Genomic DNA, 27,226 nt, shown 5'->3' with positions numbered 1-27,226 from the left:
TAAGTTCCAAACCATTTGACATTAATATCTCATATTAGAGAAACGCCCCCTTCTTCCAAATGATGGCTAGATTTGTCATCTTATGATGTCAATTTTTCTTCTCTTTGAGATTTTTTTTCACATCCATATTTTCTAACTGTCCCATAAATAATTTGTCTTTAGATTGTTGGAGTAATATTTGAAAATATGAAAATAATACAAGAATTTTAATGATAATAATCATAATGAAAATCACAACATAAATTGTATACAACATTAATATAAACAACAGAGAAAGTAAGAAATATTAACAAACTTGGAGATTGAGACTTGCATAAATGCAATGTCCTAAAGACTGAATTTCGCCCCTACTCTTGTGCTTGTAGTTCGGTAGGTGTTTGTCTCTCAGAATTTAACAATCTATAATCCAAAGTCGAAGCACTTCAAATCTTTGAACCTTGGTGGAAATAGAGTGGGAAAACCTATTTCTCAAGAGTAAGAATTTACTGTTTTTTTTTGTATGTATTAGATAGGCTTTGTATGTATTGGATAGGTGGAATGCTTGAGTTTATAGAATTCGAGCCATCCATTTTGAAACATTTGACTGTTACTTAAAGTTTCAACGAACAGATGCAACTCATGAATTTGAATTCAATTATAACACTTTGACTCTTTATTTTCATTCACAAATATATATATATATATATATATATTATAAATTAATTTCCAACAAACAATAAATTTGTCAGTATTTCTTACTTTCTCTGTTGTTTATATTAATCTTGTAAACAATTTAAATTTATGTTGTAATTTTCATTATGATTATTATCATTACAATTCTTGTATTATTTTGATATTTTTTAGTATTGCTCTAACATTGCGTAGTATAATCTCTGTAAAATAATCTTATAAATGAAGTTAAATATTTTGTCATAGGAAAAAGAAAATTCAATGATCTAAACCAGAATTATTAAAGGTTAACAAATTATTAGAATCTTTTATTTTTTCGTGTAATGCAAGCTATCAAATTATACACGACCAGATAAAGAAATAAACATGGCCTAGTCTTCAAGGATTCTTAAATTCATAACGTAAAGGTCATGATTATAAACTAAAGCCGACTGTTGTGCTCTAATTAAAAAAAAAGGCTTCCGTTATGCTTTAAGCACCTTTGCCTTTGCCTTTTGCCTTTTCAATTTTTTTTTTGGAATCACACATTTGCCTTTTGTTTGCCTTGCCTTCTACTTTAAGCACATCTGGTTGTTTTATTTTAAAGAATGTGCTATTTACACATCTTATTTTACTTCTCACACATCATTTGATAATTTATATTCATTGATCTTCTTCAATTCATCTGATCTGACGGTCGAAAATTAAAAAAATGTATGAAAAGTAAAATGAGATGTATGAATATTACACTCATTTTTTAATTACTCCTCAATACGAACCCGTAAGCATAAACTAGATCCAAAATCAGACTTGTAACGAAAAAACTATGCTCGTTAAAGTATGACGATAAATGATAAATTTTTACGCGGACTTGTGTGAAACTCGCACATGTCGTGCAAGTGAAAACTGCCGGTGGGTTTTATTTACTTTAAATAAAGGTTTTCCCGTTGAGGAAGGGACTCACCCACCAACGAAAATCACTCCTGCTTTCTCTCCCCCAACCCAAGACTTCCTCTCTCTTTCTCCTCCCTCACGCTGTCTCTCTTCCGCCCACACTGTGCACACACGGTGCGCAACTTTTCCGGTCACCATGGCCCAAACCAAGGGCACCACCAGTTTCGTCTCTCCTCACGTGTCCAGACCACCATTGGACTCGCCTCGAGTTTGAGAGCAGAGCCCAGTATTCCAATCGAACGTCAAAGCATGCACGGCGGCGAGCGGTGAAGAATTCTGCAGAAACTTCTGAGATTTCTGCAACTGGGCTCGGCTCGAAGGCTCGGTTCACCGGCTTGATGACAGGAAAGCCCAGTATTCCTATCTAACGTCAAAGCATGCACGCCGAGCGGTGAAGAATTCCGACGAATTCTGCAGAAACTGGTGAGTTTTTTACAACTGGGCTCGACTCGACGACCCGGTTGACCGGCTTGTTGAGGCATAGGATTCCAGCATTGAGGTAGTAGCTCCGAGTCCTCCCCTCGATGTACCAACTTTTTCTTTGTAATTGAACTTTTAAATAATATTTCTTCATCTTGTATTCTTATTAGTATGATTCTTATTTTTTTAATATTTTAAAAATATATTTTATTTATGATTACTTTATTGGTGCAAATTTGCATCCATGTTTACAAGTTTTTAGTTCTTATCATATTAGTTGGTAATATCTACCGTATTAAGTAGTACTACATGCATAGAGATGGATCAGGAAATTCAAGAGCTTTTATCGAGGCGTGCGTCGGTGTTGATGCCTTCCCATATTGGTAACTCTGAGTCCTCCCCTCTGTGTACAAACCTTTTCTTTGTAATTGAACTTTTAAATAATATTTCCTCCTCTTGTTTTCTTGATTAGTATGATTCTTATTTTTTTAATATTTTAAAAACATATTTTATTTATGATTAATTTATTGGTGCAAATTTGCATCCATGTTTACAAGTTTTTCTTTCTTATCATATTAGTTGGTAATATCTACTGAATTAAGTAGTACTGCATGCATCAGATAGAGAGATGGATCCAGAAATTCACGAGCTATTATCGAGGCGTGCGTCGGCGTTGAGACCTTCCCCTACTGGTAACTGTCCTCCCCTCTATGCACAAACTTTTTCTTTGTAATTGAATTTTTAAATAATATTTCTTCCTCTTGTATTCTTGATTAGTATGATTCTTATTTTTTTAATATTTTAAAAACGTATTTATTTATGCTTAATTTATTGGTGCAAATTTGCATCCATGTTTACAAGTTTTTAGTTCTTATCATATTAGTTGGTAATATCTACTGAATTAAGTAGTACTGCATGCATCAGATAGAGAGATGGATCCGGAAATTCACAAGCTTTTACCGAGGCGTGCGTCGGCGTTGAGACCTTCCCATATTGGTAACTCTGAGTCCTCCCCTCTATGCACAAACCTTTTCTTTGTAATTGAACTTTTAAATAATATTTCTTCCTCTTGTATTCTTGATTAGTATGATTCTTATTTTTTTAATATTTTAAAAACGTATTTATTTATGATTAATTTATTGGTGCAAATTTGCATCCATGTTTACAAGTTTTTAGTTCTTATCATATTAGCTGGTAATATCTACTGAATTAAGTAGTACTGCATGCATCAGATAGAGAGATGAATCCGGAAAGTCATGAGCTTTTATCGAGGCGTGCGTCGGCGTTGAAGCCTTTCCATATTGGTAACTCCGAGTCCTCCCCTATGTGTACAAACCTTTTCTTTGTAGTTGAACTTTTAAATAATATTTCTTCCTCTTGTATTCTTAATTAGTATGATTCTTATTTTTTTAATATTTTAAAAACATATTTTATTTATGTTTAATTTATTGGTGCAAATTTGCATCCATGTTTACAAGTTTTTAGTTCTTATCATATTATTTGGTAATATCTATTGAATTAAGTAGTACTGCATGCATCAGATAGAGAGATGGATCCGAAAATTCACGAGCTTTTATCGAGGCGTGCGTCGACGTTGAGGCCTTCCCATATTGGTAACTCCGAGTCCTCCCCTCTGTGTACAAACCTTTTCTTTGTAATTGAACTTTTAAATAATATTTCTTCCTCTTGTATTATGATTCTTATTTTTTTAATATTTAAAAAACGTATTTATTTATGCTTAATTTATTGGTGCAAATTTGCATCCATGTTTACAAGTTTTTAGTTCTTATCATATTAGTTGGTAATATCTTCTGAATTAAGTAGTACTGCATGCATCAGATAGAGAGATGGATCCGGAAATTCACAAGCTTTTACCGAGGCGTGCGTCGGCGTTGAGGCCTTCCCATATTGGTAACTCTGAGTCCTCCCCTCTATGCACAAACCTTTTCTTTGTAATTGAACTTTTAAATAATATTTGTTCCTCTTGTATTCTTGATTAGTATGATTCTTATTTTTTTAATATTTTAAAAACGTATTTATTTATGATTAATTTATTGGTGCAAATTTGCATCCATGTTTACAAGTTTTTAGTTCTTATCATATTAGTTGGTAATATCTACTGAATTAAGTAGTACTGCATGCATCAGATAGAGAGATGAATCCGGAAAGTCACGAGCTTTTATCGAGGCATGCATCGGCGTTGAAGCCTTCCCATATTGGTAACTCCGAGTCCTCCCCTATGTGTACAAACCTTTTCTTTGTAATTGAACTTTTAAATAATATTTCTTCCTCTTGTATTCTTAATTAGTATGATTCTTATTTTTTTAATATTTTAAAAATATATTTTATTTATGATTACTTTATTGGTGCAAATTTGCATCCATGTTTACAAGTTTTTAGTTCTTATCATATTAGTTGGTAATATCTACTGAATTAAGTAGTACTGCATGCATCAGATAGAGAGATGGATTCAGAAAGTCACGAGCTTTTATCGAGGCGTGCGTCGGCGTTGAGGCCTTCCCATATTGGTAACTCCGAGTCCTCTCCTCCGTGTACAAACCTTTTCTTTGTAATTGAACTTTTAAATAATATTTCTTCCTCTTGTATTCTTGATTAGTATGATTCTTATTTTTTTAATATTTTAAAAACATATTTCATTTATGCTTAATTTATTGGTGCAAATTTGCATCCATGTTTACAAGTTTTTAGTTCTTATCATATTAGTTGGTAATTTTTACTGAATTAAGTAGTACTGCATGCATCAGATAGAGAGATGGATTCAGAAAGTCACGAGCTTTTATCGAGGCGTGCGTCGGCGTTGAGGCCTTCCCATATTGGTAACTCCGAGTCCTCTCCTCCGTGCACAAACCTTTTCTTTGTAATTGAACTTTTAAATAATATTTCTTCCTCTTGTATTCTTGATTAGTATGATTCTTATTTTTTTAATATTTAAAAAACGTATTTATTTATGCTTAATTTATTGGTGCAAATTTGCATCCATGTTTACAAGTTTTTAGTTCTTATCATATTAGTTGGTAATATCTTCTTAATTAAGTAGTACTGCATGCATCAGATAGAGAGATGGATCCGGAAATTCACAAGCTTTTACCGAGGCGTGCGTCGGCGTTGAGGCCTTCCCATATTGGTAACTCTGAGTCCTCCACTCTATGCACAAACCTTTTCTTTGTAATTGAACTTTTAAATAATATTTCTTCCTCTTGTAGTCTTGATTAGTATGATTCTTATTTTTTTAATATTTTAAAAACGTATTTATTTATGATTAATTTATTGGTGCAAATTTGCATCCATGTTTACAAGTTTTTAGTTCTTATCATATTATTTGGTAATATCTACTGAATTAAGTAGTACTACATGCATCAGATAGAGAGATGAATCCGGAAAGTCACGAGCTTTTATCGAGGCGTGCGTCGGCGTTGAAGCCTTCACATATTGGTAACTCCGAGTCCTCCCCTATGTGTACAAACCTTTTCTTTGTAATTGAACTTTTAAATAATATTTCTTCCTCTTGTATTCTTAATTAGTATGATTCTTATTTTTTTAATATTTTAAAAATATATTTTATTTATGATTACTTTATTGGTGCAAATTTGCATCCATGTTTACAAGTTTTTAGTTCTTATCATATTAGTTGGTAATATCTACTGAATTAAGTAGTACTGCATGCATCAGATAGAGAGATGAATCCGGAAAGTCACGAGCTTTTATCGAGGCATGCATCGGCGTTGAAGCCTTCCCATATTGGTAACTCCGAGTCCTCCCCTATGTGTACAAACCTTTTCTTTGTAATTGAACTTTTAAATAATATTTCTTCCTCTTGTATTCTTAATTAGTATGATTCTTATTTTTTTAATATTTTAAAAATATATTTTATTTATGATTACTTTATTGGTGCAAATTTGCATCCATGTTTACAAGTTTTTAGTTCTTATCATATTAGTTGGTAATATCTACTGAATTAAGTAGTACTGCATGCATCAGATAGAGAGATGGATTCAGAAAGTCACGAGCTTTTATCGAGGCGTGCGTCGGCGTTGAGGCCTTCCCATATTGGTAACTCCGAGTCCTCTCCTCCGTGTACAAACCTTTTCTTTGTAATTGAACTTTTAAATAATATTTCTTCCTCTTGTATTCTTGATTAGTATGATTCTTATTTTTTTAATATTTTAAAAACATATTTCATTTATGCTTAATTTATTGGTGCAAATTTGCATCCATGTTTACAAGTTTTTAGTTCTTATCATATTAGTTGGTAATTTTTACTGAATTAAGTAGTACTGCATGCATCAGATAGAGAGATGGATTCAGAAAGTCACGAGCTTTTATCGAGGCGTGCGTCGGCGTTGAGGCCTTCCCATATTGGTAACTCCGAGTCCTCTCCTCCGTGCACAAACCTTTTCTTTGTAATTGAACTTTTAAATAATATTTCTTCCTCTTGTATTCTTGATTAGTATGATTCTTATTTTTTTAATATTTAAAAAACGTATTTATTTATGCTTAATTTATTGGTGCAAATTTGCATCCATGTTTACAAGTTTTTAGTTCTTATCATATTAGTTGGTAATATCTTCTGAATTAAGTAGTACTGCATGCATCAGATAGAGAGATGGATCCGGAAATTCACAAGCTTTTACCGAGGCGTGCGTCGGCGTTGAGGCCTTCCCATATTGGTAACTCTGAGTCCTCCACTCTATGCACAAACCTTTTCTTTGTAATTGAACTTTTAAATAATATTTCTTCCTCTTGTATTCTTGATTAGTATGATTCTTATTTTTTTAATATTTTAAAAACGTATTTATTTATGATTAATTTATTGGTGCAAATTTGCATCCATGTTTACAAGTTTTTAGTTCTTATCATATTATTTGGTAATATCTACTGAATTAAGTAGTACTACATGCATCAGATAGAGAGATGAATCCGGAAAGTCACGAGCTTTTATCGAGGCGTGCGTCGGCGTTGACGCCTTCCCATATTGGTAACTCCGAGTCCTCCCCTATGTGTACAAACCTTTTCTTTGTAATTGAACTTTTAAATAATATTTCTTCCTCTTGTATTCTTAATTAGTATGATTCTTATTTTTTTAATATTTTAAAAATATATTTTATTTATGATTACTTTATTGGTGCAAATTTGCATCCATGTTTACAAGTTTTTAGTTCTTATCATATTAGTTGGTAATATCTACTGAATTAAGTAGTACTGCATGCATCAGATAGAGAGATGGATTCAGAAAGTCACGAGCTTTTATCGAGGCGTGCGTCGGCGTTGAGGCCTTCCCATATTGGTAACTCCGAGTCCTCTCCTCCGTGTACAAACCTTTTCTTTGTAATTGAACTTTTAAATAATATTTCTTCCTCTTGTATTCTTGATTAGTATGATTCTTCTTTTTTTAATATTTTAAAAACATATTTCATTTATGCTTAATTTATTGGTGCAAATTTGCATCCATGTTTACAAGTTTTTAGTTCTTATCATATTAGTTAGTAATTTCTACTGAATTAAGTAGTACTGCATGCGTTAGATAGAGAGATGGATCCGGAAACTCACGAGCTTTTATCGAGGCGTGCATCGGCGTTGAGGCCTTCCCATATTGGTAACTCCTAGTCCTCCCCTTTGTGCACAAACCTTTTCTTTGTAATTGAACTTTTAAATAATATTTCTTCCTCTTGTATTCTTGATTAGTATGATTCTTATTTTTTTAATATTTTAAAAACATTTTTTATTTATGCTTAATTTATTGTTGCAAATTTGCATCCATGTTTACAAGTTTTTAGTTCTTATCATATTAGTTGGTAATATCTACTGAATTAAGTAGTACTGCATGCATCAGATAGAGAGATGGATTCGGAAATTCACGAGCTTTTATCGAGGCATGCATCAGCGTTGATGCCTTCCCATATTGGTAACTCCAAGTCCTCCCCTCTGTGTATAAACCTTTTCTTTGTAATTGAACTTTTAAATAATATTTCTTCCTCTTGTATTCTTGATTAGTATGATTCTTGTTTTTTAAATAATTTATAAACGTATTTTATTTATGATTAATGTATTGGTGCAAATTTGCATCCAGGTTTACAAGTTTTTAGTTCTTATTATATTAGTTGGTAATATCTATTGAATTACTGCATGCATCAGATAAAGTGATGGATCCGGAAATTCACAAGATTTTATCGAGGCGTGCGTTGAGGCCTTCCCATATTGGTAACTCCAAGTCCTCCCCTCTGTGTACAAACTTTTCTTTGTAATTGAACTTTTAAATAATATTTCTTCCTCTTGTATTCTTGATTAGTATGATTCTTAGTTTTTTAATATTTTAAAAGCATATTTTATTTATGATTAATTTGTTGGTGCAAATTTGCATCCATGTTTACATTTGTTCTTATCATATTAGTTGGTAATATCTACTGATTTAAGTAGTACTGCTTGCATCAGATAGAGTTCACGAGCTTTTATCGAGAGAGGCGTTGAAGAGCTCCCGTATTGGTAACTCCGAGTTCTCTCCTCTGTGTACAAACTTTTTCTTTGTAATTGAACTTTTAAATAATATTTCTTCCTCTTGTATTCTTAATTAGTAGTATGATTCTTATTTTTTTAATATTTTAAAAACATATTTTATTTATGATTAATTTATTGGTGCAAATTTGCATTCATGTTTACAAGTTTTTAGTTGTTATTATATTAGTTGGTAATATCTACTGAATCAAGCAGTACTCGCATGCATCAGATAAAGAGATGGATCCGAAAATTCATTTCTCTCACCGGCATTCATTGACTTTGAAGGAAGAGAAGAAGAATGATGGTCCACTGGAGTTCTGTAACGGGTGCCTGGAACCAGTGATTGGGCCTCACTATGCTTGCGACACGTGTAATATGGAGTGGTATCGTGGCTTCCGTTGGATTATACATAAGCAATGTGCAGAGTTACCCCGTGAGATCCCCCACCCGATCCACCCCAATCACCCTCTTATTCTCACCGACAAAGAATTCCACCGCGGCATCCAATGTGGTGTGTGTAGCCAATTATTTCCAAGAGAAGTCTGTCTAGCATACTATTGTTCCGGATGCAACTTCTGGATAGACATCAAATGTGCTTCCCAGTGGCAAAACCAAAACGACGGTCATAAGCACAACTTCACCACCCTTACGGGCCCCATTAAATTCACCTGCGATTTCTGTGGCCAAGGGGATGACGATCTTCAATACAACTACATCTGTAAAATCTGCCAGCTCATTGTCCATCGCAAATGCTCTTGGTTACCACTCCCAGTCAAAATACCATGGCACCAACACCAACTCAAACTTACCTGGTGGTTCCAAGACAAGTACCCCAATTACCAAGATTTCTGTGACATCTGCGAAGAAAATGTGGACGGAATCCGTGCTTTGTATTGTTGTCATGATCATGAATGTCGTGGCTATGCTGCCCACAGTAAATGCATAAGAATTTCGGTGCTCATCCCCGTCGATGATAATGATGAACCATCCACATCCAAATGTCCCTCAGCCATTGAGACCACCGCTGATGATAAAGCCCTGCAGATCGAGCACTTCAGTCATCCACACATGTTAACCCTCATCGATGGCCAAGAGGTGGCTAGACAAGACGACCAAGATGAAGGAATTACTTGTAACGGTTGCACGCTACCCATCATGAGGGGTGAGTCTTATAGGTCATGCGCACAACAGGCAATAGAAAAGCCATGTAATTTCTCTCTCCACATAAATTGTGCTAAACTACCCCAAAAGACGCTTCTCCCACTTCACGAACACGAGCTCACACTCCTTCCAACAGCATCTTCTGTCGGGGGCGTGTTTATGTGTGACATGTGCGCGTCCTTGAGCCAAGGTTTCTCATTCCATTGTCAAAGGTGCGACTACTACCTCGACATTTATTGCAGTATTCTTTATGAGCGTAGGACTCTCCGTTGTGATGCTCATGTTCACACCCTCCGGTTCAGCACCAAGCTCGTGTCCTGCAACGGTTGTGGTACTCGTAAAAAGAATTTCTGCTTCAGATGTGGCAGTGAGAGATGCAACTTCCAACTGTGTATTTCGTGTGTTAAATTACCTTTTACGGTCAGGTACAAATACGACGATCATCCTCTCAAACTCACTTATACTAGTGATAAAAATGACCTCGATGAGTACTATTGTGACAAATGCGAAGGAATACGAGATCGAAAACATTGGTTCTACTCCTGCCCGGATTGTGACTTTGAATGTCATCCTGATTGCATTAGAGGGAGGTATCCGCAAGTCAAGTTAGGGGGCTCTTACAAGCATGATGATCACCAGCACAACGTCGCCCTCGTTGATAAGAGAAAAAGCGAGATTCCTAATGATAAGAGAGAGCACTTACTTCCTTGTTCCAAGTGTTCTGAGATTTGCCAAGGATTGGTATGTGAATGTTTGCAGTGTGGTATTAATATACACCGAGAGCACAAGGAGTTCGCTCATAATGAACTGGGAGGGAGAGGTAATAAGAACAGGAAAAGCCGTCGTGATTTGTTGAAGGATAGTTCTGAGTAGCAACTCTTCAACAAAGAGTGTTTCGTTCTCAAATACTTTTTGTCTTGTATTACGAATTGGTTCAATTTGTTTGCGTGTTACTGTAAGTTTGTAAATTTATCACCCAAATTATTTGATGTTGATCTGCAAACTCATCAATGCAAAGAAATCTGTATTGAACAACTTTTCTTGTTTTCGAACTATGGCATCCAACTTGGTACAGGAGAAAGATGCGTGCAAGTGTGCCCCTGATGGATGCTGCCAACGTACAAACAGAGTGAGCGTTCGTGAGTGCTCGAACGAAATAGAAGAGAGATGAATAAACTGGTTTTAATCGTTCTAGTGATAGAGAGAAGGCGTACAAATCTTTGAAATAGAAAATGAAATACAGGATTCTAACAGAAACGCTAGTAAATTCAAACAAGTAGGCTTAAAATGAGAAGGAAATATGGGAGAAGGCAACATCAAGCCATCTCAGGTTCGATAACTTCCAGAGTGAGAGTGAGGTAAACTGGACCTTTTGTCTTGACCAGCGCTGGAAATTTGTATGGGATGACGGTTATGCTCCTTGTATCCCAATTCACAAGCTTAAACGGAAATGAAATTGCTTTGGTGCCAACAACTGTGGACGAGGTCAAGGCCAAGGATGAAATAATGAAGAAGTGCGTGCTCCATATCAATAGAAATGAGATGCATTTGGTCAAGGAATGAATTGACATGAAAAAATGCTTCTAATTTTTAGATGTGAATCATGTGATAGTTCAAGTAAGAAGTAACTTTGTTGACAAATGACTTAAATTAAACATGACACAGTAAACAAATAATACTGATTACACTCTATCCGTTGATTTAGCATCAACATTCGAATCTTTGACATATCATGTTTACCTCCTCTGCACACAGAGAGTATAACATCATCTCCATCCCCATTACTTCGAATGGAATCGCCTAGAATAGGAACCAGAAAGCAAAAGCATATAAAAATTCTATTTTGAAAATGTAGTTTTTCATTGTTTGCCAGAATGTCTGTAAGTGTGTCCTCGCACGTTTGTTCGTGAATAAGACCACACTTTATCAAGCACCATAAAGCATGGCGGAAGAAAACTAACAATTGTCTAAGCAACCTTCATTTTCTTACCGTGATAAGTAAAAAGGACAACATATATTCACAGAGATGACTGTTATCAAGCTTAAAGGGAACGACATCCATGACTCAGCACGGGAACATATAATTACATAACTATATATATCTTTGAATCTCATACAAACTAGTTTTCACGTCTTCAAACTAGACATTTACTAGCAAAACTTACCTGCGCGATGCTGCGCGTTTCAAATGCAACTAGTTCTCGCAATCAGTAAATATGGTTGAGAAGTTGTCAATAGTCAAGAAAAAATGTTGGCAAGGATAGTCAAATTTTATCAGTTTACTCCAAATGACTTCAAGTAACAAGTAACTTTGTTTAAGTAACAAAATGCTTCTAAGTTTCAGATGTGAATCATGTGATAGTTCAATTAACAAGTAACTTTGTTTATATCAATCAGAGTCGCATGTTCAGTTGGCTAACTTGGTTTGTTGACAAATGACTTAAATTAAACATAACACAGTAAACAAACAATACCGAGTACAATCTATTTGTTGCTTAAGCATCAACGTTTGAGTCTTTGACATATCATGTTTCCCTCCTCTGTACACACAGTATAATATTATCTCCATCCCCATTACTTCGAACAGAATCTCCTAAAATAGGAACCAGAAAGCAAAAGCATATAAAATTTCTATTTTGGAAATGCTGCTTTCGTTGTTTGCCAGCATATCAGAATGTGTAAAAGTGTGTGTGTGCAGGCGTGTTTGTGAATAAGAGCACACTTTATCAAGGACCATAAAGCATGGTGGAAGAAAACAAACAATTGTCAAGGCAACCTTCAAGTTTTTGCTGTGATAATTGAAAAGGACAACAACATATATTCACAGAGAGATGACTGTTATCAAGCTTCAAGGGAATGACATCCATGACTCAGCACAGGAACATATAATTACATAAGACTTCAATAAAATTAACCCTTAAACTCACCTGATTTTCCTTTGTTGAGTATTTGAGTATCCTCAGCTATCAACTGCGACAAAGTGTCAACATTAAACTTCTGCTAACATGTTCATAAGAAGTCAGAGTACGAAATTATCCATATGCTGTTAGAGAGAGAGAGAGAAAGAGAGATGATACCATGGAAAACCATTACAAAGGCCACATCTCTAGTCCACATGTTCAATGAATGTGCAACAAAATCCATTCAAGACCTATAATACATCATCACAAAGGACATGTCTTTATTCAGACATTGGGTCCACAGGTCTATCTCCAGCTATAAGTTTTCAGTTTTCATTCTTTTGAGCAGCTAGCCTACATCAAAGGCACTAGTTTAAACTGGATTTTGATAATTTTGATGCTTCCATACTCCTCCTCGCCTAGCTCTCATTTTGTTAACTAGTAGTCAAATCCAAGCATATGTTCACATTCATCACATACATATGCCCATATTTATTTTCCTTTTTCGGGCAAAAAAGGAATATGCACGGAAAAATGAATGCATTCCGTCTGATTTCAAAAAATGAATTTGGTCAGAGATATTCTTTTTATCAGAACCTCACAGTCAAAATCATCCACTAGCAAAGAAGGAACTCAGAAATTATAGAAAGGCAAAACACATAACAAAGACAGTATAAGGAATGATAGGTGAACCAACAAGGAGGTGAGCAAAGAAGGTGTGTAACCATCACAACAGCAGAACTGAACTCATTTGCACTCAACACCAGCTTCAGCAGCTCGGTGAGGCTTATTTTTCTGCCTACTCCCATTTTGCCGGAATCCAACAAACTTTTTCGGGTCATCAAGACTTGATTTTGTTTTAATCATTTTATCCTCTTTGACTGATTTTATAGTTTCTTTGACCTGAGCCGACCTCTACCTTTTCCTTCCATTCTCTATCGCAGATTGGTCTTTCATGTCTTTGCTTGAAACATGACCTTTTGCATCATCGCCATCTTCTGTCTTCAAAGCCACTTCTCCTTCTGCAATATCGTCCTTCAATGTCTTTTGTGGCCTTCCTCTTCTCCTGCTTGGTAGAATCCATTCCTCTTCACCACTTCCAGTATCCTCATGAGCAGCAATAACATTTTGTTTCTTTGCTTTTCCTCTGCTTCTACCCATAGTAAAAAAACCTCGCGAAGAAATTTCCCAACTAAAGGAATTTTCGCGAACACAAAGCAATGATTTCCAAAAACTGCACTGTGTAGCTGAATGAACTCCACCTATCAACCCGCAAAGTTCATTTGACAGAATACAAACATAAGCTATCCACAAGCAGAAGACGGCTGAATCAGATCCATATCAGCGCCAATGATAAAGTTAATTCCCATCACTCTCTTTTGTTTCTCTTGAATTCAATTAAGAAGAAAGAAAATGCAGGTCCAAACCCTTGATCTCGATAATTCCAAATATCCAAAACCAAATGTGCAACTTAATCCTGCCAAGATATTCAAATATCAAACGATTGTACTGGCTCAGTTTAATCACATTAGTATAGAGAAGTCGAAAAGGAAATAAACGGAAACACTTGGAAACAGTAACTAAGTATCACGAAACAGCTAAGCCCGTTGTAAAATTCAACCCAAACAACTTATTTACTAGTAACTGCAGATCAACAAGAAAGACCGATCCTTTTTGGATAAAAAACCAATGGCAAGGCAAACCATTCTCGCTTCACTTTTATAAATCCAAATCCTAATCCCAACTTTGGCTGCAGTAAAAAAATATGCAAGAAAGAATCCATATATTTGAACCTTAAGACTTATGCTTTCAGTTTCAGATTATGATGAACTAACTCCACCCACTTTGAAAATTCTCAGGTCCCAAACAATTAGAAATTCACGATGACAAAAGCAAATTATTTTCTTTTCTCTACCATTTATTTTCACATAACAAAACAAAAGCATTCATATGAGAAGATCAATATATATAGACACATATATGCAACATGGAGAAGTGAGAAGAAGGAAGGGCTGACCTGAAAGCAAATATCCACTTTCTGCATCTCATGCACAAAACCCATTTCTCAGATTCTGATTACACCAATCAAGAAACCGACAAAAACCCATCAACAGCATATTATTTTTTCTATCACCGGTGATGAAGTTAGCAGAACCCAAATGAATTTGAAAACTATGATCTGAAATAAACAAGCAATGAAGACCGAGATCAGAAAACGATGTGACTTAAGAGAAAGGTTAGCAGAAAGAAAGGGAGTGATAGGAATTAAGTTTATTTGGAAAATATATTACGACATTATCGATAATATCGTGATATTTTATACACTATTCATTAATATATCGTTAAAATATCGATATTATTGTAATAATATCGAGATATGATATTTTTAATGATTTTGATATATTATTTGGAAAATATATGGCGATATTATTGATAATAAATGTAAAATATTGTAGTAAATCATTATATATAAATGATTATGGTGTGTTTAATCTTTTTTTCATTAATTACTACATATTTTCTACACTCACAGTATTTGCCAGCTCGCTGTATAAGTAACTTAAATCAGTTAAATCCATCATGTAATGCATTTCCTTCTAATTTTTTTAATAAACTAATAGATAATTGACTAAATAAATATTCTCCAAAGTTTCAATAAAAATTTCCAAGTTTTTCTTACAATTTCCCTAGTTTTTATTCAATTTTTATCGATATCGATAATATCTCGATATTTCCATCGATATTTCCGTGTTTTTGAACTACCGATATTTCCGATATCATCGATATTTTATACCTTGATGAAGACTGAGATCAGAAAACGATGTGATTAGAGAGAAATATTTTTGAGAGCTTTAAAGGGAGGAAGAAGGCAGAGGGAAGGAAATTACCGGTACTGTTTATTTTTAACGAAAAATTACATTTTTACCTTTTCCTCCTATTATTTACTTACACATTTATTTGTCATTTTTTTATTAAAATTAAAGTTTTTTGGACTTTTTGTTAGTTTTCCTAAGAAATTAATGGCGCGTCAGATTGAGGGGAATTGAATTGAGAATGAATTAGATTGAGGAGGAATTGGAATGAGATGGAAGCAGAATCAGATTCCTGTTGAAGTTGTTTACTAAAACTATCTGGGATGATGTTGGTTTTATATAAGTTGTTTACTAACTCATTGGAATCAGAGTTAAAACTAGCTTGATTACTAAATTGCCCTTATATAAATAAATTATTTTTATACTAATTAATCAAACTAATTTATTGTTCAAAAAAAAAAATCAAACTAATTTTATATACCAAAATTTATCTATATAAAAAATAATTAAAGAGTTTTTATTTGTTAGAAGATGGTTATTTCTATTTGCCCCCACCACCAAAAACCCCTGTGTTTGTCTTCCCCATACTGCCCCTTTCATCCTGAAGGCTACATTTTCCCAGCCGCAATAGTCCTCCCCCATCCCCGCCTTTCCTTGACCTCCACCCCACTTACCCATTGCCCTTAGCCCCAATTTCTGAAACCCTCCATCTCTATCCTCCATGCCCTCCCTCTCCGCTTTCTCAGTTACTCCCGCCATGGTTTACAATGTCGTTCAATCCAACGCTTTTGTGAAAGCCAGTGAGTGGGTCGAAGTTCAGAGATCTCATATATGCTTTCTGAGCGGGTCGTCTGCTACCGATCATAGTGGGTATGATGTTTGGCTTATGGTTTTTTTTTTTTTTTTCTTTTCATTTTCTCTAAATTTGAAATTTTGATTGTTGAAGTCGAGGATGGGTGCAATAATTCTACATATGGTGGCTGTTATATTTGTGGTGGTTTTAGGAGGGGTTGTGATAGGCATGGTGGGTATGGTTGTTATTATGTCTGTTCATGGTGGTAGATTTGGGAAAGACAGAAGATTGAGATGGTGATCTGGGGTTGCAGAGGAGTTGAAAGGTAAAACTGCTAGGGGTGGGTTCGGTACGGTTACCGTACCAAAACCCTTGTGCCAATTATCGTACCAAACTTTCGGTTTGGTAAAATCTATTACCATTACCGTACCAAACTTTCGGTATACCAAAGTTTGGTATTGCCAAAAGTTCGGTTGGCATGGTATGGCAATGGTAATTGCCATTTTGTTTTGGGACAAAATCTGTTTTTGTTTTTTTTAACCCAATTCAAGGGCAAAACTTTTTTTTTTTTGGTACCTTTATCTCATACATTATAGATTAAATTCATCTATTATTCATTATTCACAATTCACACACATAATAATTCAAATGATGCATCAAGATTCATCATGAAAATTAAGCTTACAATCCAAATAGAAGTTACGAACCAAAACAAATAGAAGTCAACAATCCAAATAGAAATTAAAGTTTCAAACCAAATGAAAATTGGAAGTAAACTTCAAAAAGGAGAATTCATTGATTAGTTATTCAAGCTTGAAATGTCGAAGCTTTTGGAGGAGGCATTGAATTTGTAGAAGATTGAGTTTGTGTCAAGCCTACATTACAAACAAAGAAAACATATTAATTAGTAGCAAGAAGAATTAAAGTTGAAAACCATTTAATAACAAATTTACTAAAAAAATTAAAGCATATCTTTCTTGTTTTCTCTTCTTCCATTTTCTTGTAAAATTGAAGCATATCTTATGTTGGTTCCTTGTGGAAGTTTGCTTCATCTGCCCTAAGCCAACCATTAGTACGCACTAGTGCCTCCATTATTTTAGGAGTCAAGGATACCCTAAAATGGTCCACAACCCTCATCCCTAGGCTAAATGCATTTTCACTAGCAACATTAGAAGTGGGGGTTACAAAGATATTTTGGCTATTTGTGAAAGAATTAGGAACTCTTTTGTGTTTGATTTCCACAATTTTAAGAGATCAATCATCAAAGTCACCAACAACAATGCTAATGTGAGTAGAGTTTTATTTTCAAATTATTGGAATATTATAAAATTGTGTTATATAATTATCTATTATATAATTTATAAATTATAAATTATATTGTATTTTCGGTATGGTACGGTAATACCATGGTAATGATATCCATTACCAATACCATACCATGAAATTTCGGTACGGTACAATACCGTACCATTACCGATTGGTACAAAAAATTTGGCACAAAATCGGTATGGCACGGTTGGCAATTCGGTTGGCACGGTAATTTGGCAAAAAAATCCACCCCTAAAAACTGCAAGTCTGCAAGAAATGTTTCGTAATTAGAAAAAAAACTATGGGTTAATATTGGTACAAAAGGTGGATTCTTGACAGGCTTCATTTCGGGGAATTCAATTACCACCTCAATACCGAGAATTGAATTCTAAGGAGTTTAACGAGTCCGATTCCCTATATTAAGTGGGTCCCACACACTTTTTTCATTCCCAAGTGTTAGTAAACACCTCAATCATTTGGAAGAAGTGCAATTCTGATTCCTTACATTTAATTCCTGTTAGGTAAACGTCCCATATAGAAAAGAGGGAAGAGGAGAAACTGGTGAGAGTTTGGTTTTGTCGTGCTCTTCCTAGTTCCTAGTCCAAGTGTCGTTACATAATGAATAGTATGCTTAGGTCACAATCGAATCTAGTTGGGTATCACTTTGCACTTTTTTCTTTTAAAAAAAATAAAATTGTAAATATATATTTTTTAATACAAGCGATATTCACGATTTAGTAGCAGCACAAGATTTTGAGTGTAAAGGTGGATAATCCAGTTGAGCTATATATTAACTAGTGTTTGAGTACTAGTTAATTCTGACTGGTGTTTGAGTACTAGTTAATTCTGACTGGTGTTTGAGTACTAGTTAATTCTTAGCTAATCTATTTACTTAGTACTGGATTAGTTGACACTAGCTGTAAATTGAATTTGATGTATTAAATTTTCTTTTCACTGTTATTCACTTTAATTTAATATTACAAACACAAAATCACGCCTTTTTTTTTTATAAATAGAAACATGGGTAAATTACATAGTAACCCTTCAGGTTTGAGGTCTATTACAACCTCATACAATATCTTTAAAGCATTTTACTTTCATACCTCATATATCATTTTATTTCAAAATAATATATCCGTTAGATTTTCCATCCATTAGTCTCTTAAGTGTTGACATGGCTACCAAATGTGTGCCACATGGCAAAAATATTTTTTTTAATTTATTTTTTAAAAACCTGAATCTTCTTTGAAAAAAATGAAGCAAATAAATGAAGCAAAATCTCGAGAAATCATCAATATAAGTTATGAAGTATTTGTTTCCTTTCAAGGTTTGTGTGGGGAAGGACCACAAATGTCCATGTGAATGATCTATAGAGGCTGCTTACTCCTAGTTGAGCCTTCTTTTCTAGTGTTTGTCAATTTTCCCTTAATGCAATCCACACAAAAATCAAAATCATTGAAGTTTAATGAAGGCAAAATTTTGCTTTTAATAAGCAGCTCCATTCTTTGTTTGGAAATATGACCGAGTCTCTTGTGCCATAATATTAAAGATTGTTAAGTTTTGGCTTTATCATTTTGTACATTGAAAATACATTCAATTTGATTCAATTTAAGTTGAAACATGCCATCACTCATGAAAGCATTGCCTACTTGAGAATACTCATAAAAAACGTTGAAGCCTCTTTTATTGATAGTAAAATAAAAACCAACAACACTAGCTTTGAAATAGAAATCAACTTCATTTTCATGGAAGGAACATAAACAACGTTGTCTAGCTCTAAATAAAAACCAAATTCTAACTTTAGCCCAACACTTTTTTACTTCAACTCTTCTCCCATTGCCAACTGAAACCTTGACTTCATCCTTATTTGGTGTTCTCCTTGTTGTGAAGTCCTGCAATGAATTTATAACATGTATAGAAGAGCCCGAGTCAAGCCACCATTCAGTGCTAGGTATATTGATTAAATTGGATTCAAAACAAGCAAAAACATTTTTACCTTTCTTTGCTTCTTGTTTGGCAAGCCAAGCCTTATATTTGGGATAGTTTTTCTTCATGTGGCCTGCCTTTTTGCAAAAATAGCACTTGAAAACTGAAGATTTATTAAGTTTGAAGTTTCTTTTAGGAGAGGGAGCAAGCTTGGTAGAGTCGTTTTTGGCAGCATCGGGGACATGAGGTATTGCAGCCCTAGTGGCACTTTAGACAAAGTTCACAAACTCGTATCTCTTTCTCAAACTTTTCTTTCTTCATTCTTTCTTCTTCACTCACACAAATAGCTATCAATTCATTCACATCCCATTTCTCACGTAGACCATTATAATAGACTTTGAGTTGTGTATAGTTCTCAGGCAAAGAATTCATAATGACATGTACCAGAAAAGTATCAGAAATTGGTACCTCGAGTGCATTGAGTTTTCCAGCCACATCCACCATTTTCAATATGTATTCACGCACACTTTGAACCCCATCATATCTCATGGTAGTGAGAGCATTCATGAGATTACCTGTCTCAGTTTTTGGCGACTCCCTATACTTTGCCTCAATGGACTTCAGAAGGTCTTTTGCATTTGTTGCAATAGGAAAGCCACCTATCACCACATCTTTCATGCTCTTTTGATGATTAACAGGGCGATTATGTTCGATTTGTGCCATTTTTCGTACTTGGATTTCTAACTGGATGTGCTGTCACAAGTAGGTGTTGGAGGCTCCTCAATTCTTAATGCCAGATCCCAGTCCATGAATCCTAGAACAAATTCGAGATCTTGTTTCCACTTTCTGTAATTTACACCAGTAAGAGGCTCAACTGTGTTAAGGTTTAGCAAGCTGGGATTCACTGTGGAAGACATTTCATGATGTAAAGAGTATTAATCTTTAACCCCAAACTATAAATCACATTTTCAATATCTTTAGACTGATGCATATGTGAAACATTGCTTTATTCACATCACTTTTATAGTCAATATTCGAATTTCTGCAATTAAGATTACAAGCCTTTGTGGTTTAATAATAATAATTTGATTCATATATTTATATAAAATGACATGCTGCTTAAATCGAAGCATGAAAGAAATATCATCTTTAGATGGTTAGTGATCATGTCTTGAATTTTAAGCACCATCACTAGGACATGTATCGATTGAAAAATATAAAATCCTTATGAACAAGGACATCTTTTAGTCATCCTTGAACATGTTTTATATATATTTTTTTCTTGATGATATAGTTCCAGTTCCATAACTTGCGAGACAAAACAAAATTTCTTGATGCTTTTCGCATAGGGTCAGATGATATGTGAGGGCTCTAATGCCAAATTAGTTATACCCTTAAGCTATATATTAGGACTAACTCAATATCAACATAACCACTAACCTGTGGAAGACATCGTCTCAAGAGCTAGGGCAGGGAACTGAAGTTCTTCTGCAATTCTACACTAATCAAAAGCAAGGCTCATTCAATGGGGCTAGAGTATTACTGTAAACTTGTCTATTTAATGAGAGTGCAGGGACCTCAGTTATATACTGTATGCGATGGTCTTTGATTAGGAGTCCTCCCATCAAGAAAACCTTATCAAAGATAAACCTTATCACCGAAAATCACTTATGCATAAATCAGCTAAAAGAGTTTTAGTTTATCTAAGAACGTTTCTGACTTGAATGCCAAAGTAATACAACTCTTGAAAAGTCTACCACATGTGCTAATCCTAATCTCCTTGTCATCCCAAAAGACTTTGTACAAATCACAAAGTGTTTGCTCTCAAATAGAACTTACAAAGAATTGAAGAAAGATGAATGCACAAGGGAGAGGATATGGTTGCTTCTTTCTCTCTGCAAATCACAAAGGAAATATTCTTCTCATTCGTTGATTCTTTCACTCTCACATAAATCATGTAAAATGGAATAAAACCGTTAGGAGCTCTTAGTTGGATCACCCTCTATCTAGAAACTGATCTCTACCACTCATCTAGCTTACAACTAGGATCATTACACATGACACTCATGGCCTTACATATTTGAGCCTTACACTTAGCAATCTTAAGCACAAGTGAATACACAATTAAACACATAACTTATTCACTAATACTAATAAGCTCACAACTTATAATTCAACACTCCCCTTTAAGCTTTGAGCTGATTTGACTCCAAGCAAATCTTTGAGGTAGTTGAATTGATCCTTGGTCAAGGCCTTGGTGAAGATATCTGTCAAATCTTCATTTGTGGGACAATACACTAGATCAATTATGCCATCCTGCAATGCATCCTTGATGAAGCAGTATCTTCTATCAATATGCTTTGTCTTTTGATGAAACACTGGGTTCTTAGTGATGACAATTGCATATGTGTTGTCACACTGCAATTGAGTTGCTTCAGTTTGAAGTTCTCCAAAATCCTCTAGTACAAATCTTAACCTGATTGTCTAAGTTGTAGCTTTTGCTGCACTGATGTATTCTGCCTCTGCAATTGAAAATGCAACACAATTTTGTTTGACATATGCCCATGAGAACACTCCACTTCCAAAAGAAAAGGCATACCCTAAGGTACTCTTGTTGTCTTCAATTGATACTCCCCAATCACTATCACAGAATCTAATTAAGACTGCATTCTTTCCTTTCACATACTCCAAACCATAATCTAGTGTTCCCTTAATGTACCTAAGTACTCTTTTACCAGTTCCATAATGCTTGTTGGTGGACAATGCATGAATTTGGCAAGTAAACTATCTGCATACATGATATCAGGTATGGTAGTAGTGAGGTACAACAAACTTCCCACAATGATTCTATATTATTCTTCATTTACAGATCCACTTCCATCATCTTTAATTTTTCAGTTGCTACAAGTGGTGTAGTCATTGATTTGCATTCATTCAAACCAAACTTATTCAACAGAGAATAGGCATACTTCTTTCGATGAATAAAAATGTTGGAATTAGTTTGAATGACTTTCATTCCTAGAAAATGGTAAAGAAGACCCAAGTCTGTCATCTCATATTTCATCATCATGTCTGTTTTGAATTCTTTCAACATCTCTATACTACTACCTATATAGACAATGTCATCTACATAGATAGAAACAATTGTAATATCTTTTTCTCCCATTGACTTGATATACAGTGTTGGTTCACTTAGACTCTTTTCAAAACCACACTGTGAGAAATATGCATCAATTTCTCCATATCAGGCTTCAGGTGCCTATTTCAGTCCATAGAGAGCTTTATAAAGCCTATACACTTTATCTTCTTTGCCTCTCACTATAAATCCTTCTGGTTGATCCACATACACTTTCTCATATGATACTCAATTCAGAAAAGCAGATTTAACATTAAGCTAATACAACTTCCAGTCATTCTGAGCAACTAAGGCAATGAGGGTCATGATAGTATCCAATCTCGCAATTGGAGCATAAGTCTCATTGTAGTCCAACCTAGGTTTCTGAACATAGCCTTTGGCAACTAACCTTGCTTTGAATTGAGTCATCAAGGTTTAATTGGTTTTGTAAACCCACTTAACCTCAATAATAGACTGCATTGTTGGTCTATCAACTAATTCCTATTTGTCATTCTTTTCAATCATTGATAACTCATCCTGCATTGCTTTTAACCAGGATTCATCTTGAGCTGCTTCTGCATATTTTTCTGGCTCCATAATGCATAGGTTGCATTAAGCAAGGATATCATCAAGTTTTCTCCATTTCAGAGGTGTGTGATCATAAGCTTGGGTGTTTCTTTCATCTTTGCTTATACCATTTAAATAGTCATCTGGAAATGATTGAGTGCTGGTGCAGCCATAATCAATTGAGCATATGTTTCCCTCATGTGGAGATAGAGACATAGGTGTTGATGGAGTAGTCTCACTTCCACCAACTTTAATTCTGGGAAACACATTAAATTGCTTTTCATCATTAAGCAAAGTCACATATTGTTCAAGGTTTTCTTTCCAATTCCATGAAGCATCTTCATCGAAGTGAATGTCCCTTAATAGAATGAGTTCCTTGGAGATTGGATCAAGAACCTTATACCCCTTTTCACAGGTTGCATAGCCAACAAAAACACCCTTGGTACTTTTTGCATCTAGCTTTTGTCTTAGTTCAGCAGGTACATGTACATAACACAGAACGAAAGATCTTGACATGTGCTATGCCTGGTTTTTTGCCACTATAAACTTCAAAAGTAGTTATATGTCCAAGTGCCCTTGTAGGACATCTATTCAAAATATACATAGCTATGTGAATAGCTTTAGCCCACAAGTAGTATGGCATACTCCTGTCATGAAGCATTGTTTTAGCCATTTCAATCACAATTATATTCTTCCTTGCTACTACTCCATTATGTTGAAGAGTATAGGCCATTATGAGTTGCCTTTGAATCCCTTCAGCCTCATAGAACTTAGAAAACTCAGCTGACAAGAATTCTCCACCTCTGTCACTTTTTAGACTTTTAATTTTGAAACCACATTGTAGTTCCACCATTGACTTGAATTTTCTAAAACAATTGAATGCATTAAACTTATATTTGAGAAAGTATACCCAAATCATCCTTGTACAATCATCAATAAGTAACATGACATATTTGTTTCCAGCAATAGATTCATTTTGCATATAACCATATAAGTTTACATGAATAAGTTCCAGGGGATAATTTGCTCTTCAGGCCTGTTCTTTTGGGAACCAGTCTCTGTATTGTTTTCCAAGTTGACAGCTTTAGCACACTTCTTTTGTTTCTTCCAGATCTGGAATACCATGCACCATATCTTTCTCTCTAAGTTGCTTAAGCCTTCTAAAATGTAAGTGACCTAGCCTTTTGTGCCAAGTCCAAGTAAAGTGATCTATGCTAGCTTTTAAAACAAGCTGATTGCTCTTCAACGGATAACATCTATTTCCTTTCATTTTAACCTTGATAACAAGATTGTCAAGTGAGGGTCCATCAAACACACTACACATTCCTCCTCCAAACAATAGAGAATACCCATGTTCATCCATTTGTCCAACAATCAACAGGTTTTCCTTCAAGCCTAGCAAATACATGACTTCTCTAATGTATTTCTTGCCTTTGTTGGTGTCAATTTCCAATAAACTCATTCTAGCAACATTTACCAATACTCCAGTAGGAATTAGCACCTTTCCTACAATATTTGTTCTTATATCAATAAGGATATCAGCATTCCCTGTCATGTGGTTGCTATAACCACTGTCAATTTACCAATTACCATTGACATTTGTCTCAGAAATAGCACAATTTGCGTAGAAAATATTTCCTGTCACTTTTACTTGATTTGGAGAGTTTGCTTTACCCATAGTGCATTCTCTGGCCCAATTACCAAATCTATCACAATTGTAACATTTTGGTTTCCCTTTACCTCTGCATTCTCCAAAATGAAACTTAGAGCATACTTTGCATTGAGGTTTTGCACCTGCTTGACCCATAGGCTGTGATGAGTTTAAATTTTGTGCAGGTGTGCCAAATAGGTTTTTTTTAAACCTTGGCTTTGAATCCCATTTTTTACCCTTTGAATTCCAACTCTTCTGTGCCTGGTAATTACCAGACTGAGTATTGCTTTTATTCTGTCCATTGTTACTCACAGATAAAGAGGCAAAAGCCTTCTTAGTTGCATCGGATGAGTGAATCAAAGCGTTGCTCTTGGCTTTTCGAAATTGCAACCATTTCTTATAGCTCAACAGTTTCAAGACATTTAGTATTTTCAATAACAAAATATACAAGATCATAAGCTTTACTGAGACTAATCAACACTTTCTGTACTAATCTCTCATTCGAAAGTGTATTTCCAAACGTTTTCATTTGATTAATCATCTCATTTAAACAAGTAAGATAGCTAGATAAAGATTCACCATCTCATATTCTAGCATATTCAAGCTCACGAATGAGATTTTCAAGTTTTATCGATCGTACCTGATCACCACTATGGTATTCTCCATACAACATATCCCAAGCCATTTTAGATGAATTTGCATTGGCGATTCGAGGGAAAATTTGATTGGAAATTGCATTTGAATAATCCTGAGAGCTTTAGCATCCTTCATGAACATCGAAGCAGTTTGTTCATCATCATCATCCACTGCTTCAACTTCATCAACCTTCTTTTTCTTCTTCAAGTCATCAGGGAGTGTAATCATTTCCTCTACCAATTTCCACAATCCATGAGACTTGAAAATTGTCATCATCTTGATCTTCCAGAACTTTAAGTTCTCACCAGAGAAGATCAGAGTCCTTACTTTTAAACTTCCAGATCCAGCCATCATGAGCTTTGATGTATAAAAAAACACGTAGTTTTAGATCACACAAGGAACTCCGGCGAGCTTCACCAAACTAGGATAAGCTCGGCTGAAGCTCGATTTCCCAGTTCCAGCAACGTCCCAAATTACATAGTTTACACCCAGCTACAAATGATCCAACCTGGCTCTGAGGCCATGTTAATGTGAATTGAAAAATAGCTTAGTAAATTGATATTTCTAGAAGAAAAGAAATGAAGGAAGATGAATGCACAAGGGAGATGATATGGTTGCTTCTTTCTTTCTGCAAATCACAAATGAGGTATTCTTCTCATTCATTGCTTATCTCACACTCGCACAAGTCATGTAAAAGGGAATAAAAATGTTAGGAGCTCTTAGCTGGATCACTATCTCTCTAGAAACAAATCTCAGCCACTCATCTAGCTAACAACTAGGATCATTACACATGGCACTCATGACCTTACATATTTGAGCCTTACACTTGGCAATCTTAAGTACAAGTGAATACACAATTAAACACATGACTTATTCAATATTACTAATCAGCTCACCAGCTTATACATTAATTAACTCATGGCTTTGTTGAATTCTTTCTTGGCAATCAATCTTTTTCTCATTCATTTTCAAAGGAAATAAGCTGAACTCACAATATTCAAAACACCTTAATTAGAATAAGAAGAAGAAATAGAAGTACTTGTAGTTAATGTTCTTTCCCAACAACAGGAACCCTTATAAATATACATTTTGACAGGATACAAATACCACCATTTATTCCACAAGACTCCAAATGTAAGATTTGAATATAAATATACATAGTTGTATTGTAGTCCTTTTAATTATTCTATAAAGGATATATAGATAGGACCAATGCTTATTGATGTAAACAAAGTTGAAAAACATGGAGATAAAATAACTCTTCCCATTATAAATAAATGTGCAAAAAAAGAGTTTAGAGAATCATCATGTTTTCAACTTTGGTATAGTACCAATAAGAAGAGTTTAGAATCATCATGTTTTTCAACTTTGGTATAGTACCAATAAGAGGAGTTTAGAATCATTAATGATTTTCATTATTCATTTTTCGGACTACTTAGTTGACACACCTCGACCAAAAATCAAGGCGTGTTGGCCGTCATGTGAGGGTGACATAGCCATGTGCACAGTGCGAGAGCGATAAGGATAAGAAATATATGAATATATAAAACCGAAAGTTAACTAAAATCCACTAATAAGCAGAAAGTGTTAGGAATGAGATGCAAGTGTAAATACACCTAATCAGAGCATAGAAAGTCTAGGTGCAGTCTAGTAGGACAAGTACTAGTCATACAGTACCAGAAGATATCCTACGAATATTATATTTTGTCAGAACCACTGAGATCCTTAAATGCCACCAATAGCAAGTCTACCTAAAAGAATGGAGGGGTGCAAAACAGAAAGTGTGAGTGGGCAAAAACAAAGTTTTTCAAAATCATTTCA

The 27,226-nt window shown here is 34.8% G+C and overlaps 1 protein-coding gene and 1 pseudogene across 1 annotated transcript; one reads left to right on the top strand and one right to left on the bottom strand.

Moving 5' to 3' along the window:
• The first annotated feature begins 1,587 nt into the window (after positions 1-1,587).
• On the top strand, positions 1,588-10,731 carry LOC126598956 (uncharacterized). Its single transcript, XM_050265345.1, has 17 exons — positions 1,588-2,405; positions 2,643-2,714; positions 2,947-3,018; positions 3,255-3,326; positions 3,564-3,635; positions 3,862-3,933; positions 4,170-4,241; positions 4,479-4,550; positions 4,788-4,859; positions 5,096-5,167; positions 5,404-5,499; positions 6,022-6,093; positions 7,565-7,636; positions 7,874-7,945; positions 8,176-8,241; positions 8,473-8,523; positions 8,765-10,731. The coding sequence occupies exons 1-17, from the start codon at positions 2,342-2,344 to the stop codon at positions 10,567-10,569; spliced, it is 2,946 nt and encodes a 981-aa protein (XP_050121302.1). The 5' UTR covers positions 1,588-2,341; the 3' UTR covers positions 10,570-10,731.
• A 1,324-nt stretch (positions 10,732-12,055) lies between these two features.
• On the bottom strand, positions 12,056-14,843 carry LOC126598962 (uncharacterized; annotated as a pseudogene).
• Positions 14,844-27,226: the final 12,383 nt, after the last annotated feature.

Source organism: Malus sylvestris, chromosome 14 (assembly GCF_916048215.2).
Source record: "Malus sylvestris chromosome 14, drMalSylv7.2, whole genome shotgun sequence".
Taxonomy (NCBI): Eukaryota; Viridiplantae; Streptophyta; class Magnoliopsida; order Rosales; family Rosaceae; genus Malus; species Malus sylvestris.
Note: the sequence above shows the minus strand (reverse complement) of the source record. Positions and strands in the feature narration are given on the sequence as shown.